This window comes from Vollenhovia emeryi, unplaced genomic scaffold (genome assembly GCF_000949405.1).
Source record: "Vollenhovia emeryi isolate VEMERY1.0 unplaced genomic scaffold, V.emery_V1.0 DF939129.1, whole genome shotgun sequence".
NCBI lineage: Eukaryota > Metazoa > Arthropoda > Insecta > Hymenoptera > Formicidae > Vollenhovia > Vollenhovia emeryi.
This window is the reverse complement of record NW_011967237.1, coordinates 1,633,117-1,636,831: the sequence shown is the minus strand read 5'-3', so window position 1 is coordinate 1,636,831 and position 3,715 is coordinate 1,633,117. Positions and strand designations below refer to the sequence as shown.

Below are 3,715 nucleotides of genomic sequence, written 5' to 3'. Positions count from 1 at the left end.
GGCCCAGTGTCACGGAACGTGATCTACTTTCGCGCCTCAGATGGCGCTTCTTCCCTCCGCTCTCTGTAAACACGGCGGGCTTTACGTAAGTCTCTTGACAGACGACACGCGCTTCCGCACTCAACTGGGACCTTTCGAACTAAACCCACCCTTCCCGAGGTGATTTCCGACCGAACAATGGGCATCGTGCGGTTAGTACATTCGCTGAGGAGTAGAGAGGACCCACTGTCACGGTATCCGCATGTCGCACTGTCCCGCTAGTCGAGATCGAGTCGCGACGAGAGGTTATGTCTTCCAGGTTCGCCGTCAAGGCCACCCTCGTAGGCGGTGTCGTTTACTACAGCGTTCAGCAGGGCCTGTGGTCCAAGTCCGAGGACACCGTGCAGTTATACGGCAGGCTCTACAACGGCATCGCGCCTTACGTTAAGGACAACATCCCCAAGGAGGTCATCAACGAGGTGAGTTCTCGTTCAGTGAAACGTTTAATTTTTATTAAACGTTGACATATCCAGCGGTAAAATCCAGTCGTGTCTATTTCTGTCGATGCAGATCAACTTTAATCTCCGTTTAATTTTCTTTTTACCCTTTTCTAGTTCTTAGACCTGGTTTCACCAAACGCCGCTCAACTTTGATCCCAGCTTAACTCGCGTTTGCCTCTTTCTGAACAGTTGCAAAGAGACAAGGAACGAAGAAAGCTAACAATAAGTTTAAAGTTAAATAACTCTGGTGAAACCGGACCTAAGAGTCGAAAAGTTTTCTAGTTGCGAAGGCCTGCGCCCACGATGCTAGAACTTGGACACAAGGCTTAAGAGTGAAAAAAGGTGGAAAGTAAATTAAACCGAGATTAAAATTAAATTACATTGACAGAATTGGACAATAGTCGTGTAGAATGACGAATGAGATCGAGTTTGCTGAATATTGATACTCGAACAGTCATGTTTGTACTTGTACATAGAAATTCAGACAATCTCTGCTTTGCATTTCGAGTCTTCCATTTCAACATTGTGATTTATTTAAGAAAAGGAGATTATTTAATATTGTCACGCACAGCTACCACCGTTGCCGAGCACCAGTGACCTCTCCAACTCCGTCAAGTCATCGTGGAACAAGGGAGTCATAGCGAGCATGAAATTCCTGTCGGAGACTCCGACCTACGTGGCCAGCGGTGTGCAGAGCGTTTCGGAAACCATGCGGGGTTACATAGAGCAACAGAGAGTGTCCGAGAAAAGTCAATAGCGTTTTCTAATCCTATATTGTGGATTTTAGGGAAACATAACATCATTGAACCGTTGTTAGCTTCACTCCTGCTGTTAATTTATATATCTATACACTGTTGACGCGGCTATTTACATATCGAGCGTTTTCTTACTAATTTATTATATGTCCAATAAATATTTTATCATGGAACGGTCAGATCAATTTTTGCATCGACGACCGTCAATTTTCGTTATTAGATATTCATTCGGCGGTGTAATTGGTATCAGCTCGCAGTCGAAACTATCAGCGATTTCGAGTCGTATCAGTTCACAATAATCGAGACACGATCTGTGGGTTATGTACACATATGAATGTTTATTCCCTCTCAAATGTTATACAAACTGTCGCCAACTACGAATCTCGCTCGACATTTACATGCCCAACTTGCGTTAACGTACGCTAACATTAACTCGTGTTAACGTTAATTTACGTTGACGAAGCGTTTCAATTCCCTGAAATTCATACTGATGCGTCTGATTTCTACATTATGGTCAGGCAGATACGAAAAAAAAGGAGAAAAAAAGGCCGATGGCTGAAAACCCAACTAAATGCGAAAGTTCCATCGTGAGTCGCAGTACGTACTGGTCCCCAAAATAGTAATAGTATCGTGCAACTGCGTTACAACAATACTCGATCGTAATAATGTAATCATAGCAAACGTGTCTACAGTATAAAAGGAACGATAAGATAGAGATAAGACGTTGCGATAACGAGTCGAAGACGTACTCGCAAAAGCCCGTGCGCACGGAGTCTTAAATGCCGATACAAGGAATCTCGTGGCGTCAAAAATAAACTTTCTTCCTCCGTCGTTTTTAACAACGATATAGTGATATCTCTCGCGAGGCGATCCAATATTTCAGCGTACGAGAAATTGACCTTCCTCGGTCCTTTAACCGATCGATTACGCGGGTCCTGCCCGTCTTTTACTCCCCGAAGTGGACCCAGCTCGCTGACATCTCGCAGCTCCCGCGATCGCAAATTTTACCCTGCCTTCTCTCTCACTCTTTGAAATTCACAATTTCGCTTGTACTTTGTTAGGGAAAAAAAAAAGGATTTTGATCGTTCTCGTTGGTTAAAGGATCGAGCGGCGCATACGCTGCCGCGTGAAGTCCATGTGGCTTTTCAATTTTAACCCCTTTAAAAATGTTTAAGTACGCTTACATATATATAATATATACCTATCTCCCATATATATTTTTTTCATAATTATAATCTTTTTTTTCTCGTAAACTCAACGAGTGACTCTGTGGAGCGAGGTCCACCAGCGCGGTGCCGAGGTACGGCTCACTTTCTGGGCTGTTGAATGATAATGGGACGCGAACAGTGCGCCGGCCGTGCGTCGTGCGTCGGCGTGGGCTTCTCGTGGAAGTGTTGCACGGCCTCCGGCGGAAAATCGGCGTTCCCCTTGGCCGGGGCACCGCTGATCATTATCGTCTTCGGCGGGCTGCAAAACGTCACAATTCCTTTTCTTATTTTCTACTCGAGATACACAGAACTTTCCCCTAAAATTTATCCCGAAAATCGTGTAATCGTGGGACAACGTGGAATTTTGAAGAATTTTATGAGCGTTTTTTTTTAAACTACCGTAATTATATGTAGTGTACATTTTACTAGTAAGTGCTTTGCTGCTAGTAAAATGTACAGTAAGTATAATTACTAGTGAAGTGTATGGTAAGATTTCAAACGACTCTCATAAAGTTGCTCGAAGTGCTATGTTGTCCCACGATTACATGATTTTCAGAGTGCATTTTAAGAGAAAATTCTCTCCATGCAGGGTACCATCGAGTTACAGGTACTTTGCTCTCGGCAATACCTTGAAAGTGACGGTACGCAAAGGGCGCGCTCGAAAACGCTAATGGCAATTAAAAATGACTCTGGAACAACCGGTATATTCGTACGATATGCGTTTATATCCGGAGAGCAGAAGGTCGGGGCACTTGCAGTCTCAATTTTTTTTTCTGTCGCGCGCGATACCGTTGTAACGATATATTGATAGTCGCGGCGGCTCAATGCCGGATGAATAAAGGTATACATGCGCTCTCGAGTAAACATTTCTACGAGCGATACGGCGTATCGTTATCGGTTGCCGATTAATGTCATCGAGTTAGAAAGTTATCTCTCGAGAACATATATTACATGTTCCTCAACGTCCAAGTGGAGAAAAAACACTTTTATTTATCGTCGCAAACTCGAGGAGATGTTACGAGATTTCGCACGGCGAAAAATTACGGCCGCTCGTCAAATTATATTTAATCCGCCTGTATCCGGCGCTTCGCGTAAATATAGAGTCCGACTCTCTCTCTCTGTGTAAATGTTTTTTCAGATGTAACTCACGTTCATTTTCAATTGTGCAACATTGTTATGTAAACGCGGAGCGCCGATAATTATACTTATCGTCGCGCAAGAATTGATTAATCTTGCGCGACTTTTTCCCGCAGTTCTTTCACTTGGTATCTAT

At 43.8% G+C, this 3,715-nt stretch overlaps 2 protein-coding genes across 3 annotated transcripts in view; one reads left to right on the top strand and one right to left on the bottom strand.

Moving 5' to 3' along the window:
- Positions 1-22: 22 nt before the first annotated feature.
- Positions 23-1,407, top strand: LOC105568442 (protein QIL1-like). 2 transcript variants are annotated; one of them, XM_012024128.1, is made up of 3 exons: positions 23-233; positions 299-458; positions 1,051-1,407. In XM_012024128.1, exons 1-3 carry the CDS (start codon positions 178-180, stop codon positions 1,234-1,236), a joined length of 402 nt encoding a protein of 133 aa, XP_011879518.1. In that variant the 5' UTR covers positions 23-177; the 3' UTR covers positions 1,237-1,407. The 2 variants fall into 2 exon arrangements, with proteins under 2 accessions (XP_011879518.1, XP_011879519.1); XM_012024129.1 differs by having other exon boundaries at positions 27-191.
- A 145-nt stretch (positions 1,408-1,552) lies between these two features.
- Positions 1,553-3,715, bottom strand: part of LOC105568443 (death-associated protein 1) — a 4,070-nt gene continuing 1,907 nt past the window's right edge. The window contains exon 3 of the mRNA XM_012024130.1: positions 1,553-2,701. Coding sequence (XP_011879520.1) covers positions 2,542-2,701 — 160 coding nt within the window. The 3' untranslated portion in view covers positions 1,553-2,541. The remainder of the gene's footprint in view (positions 2,702-3,715) is intronic.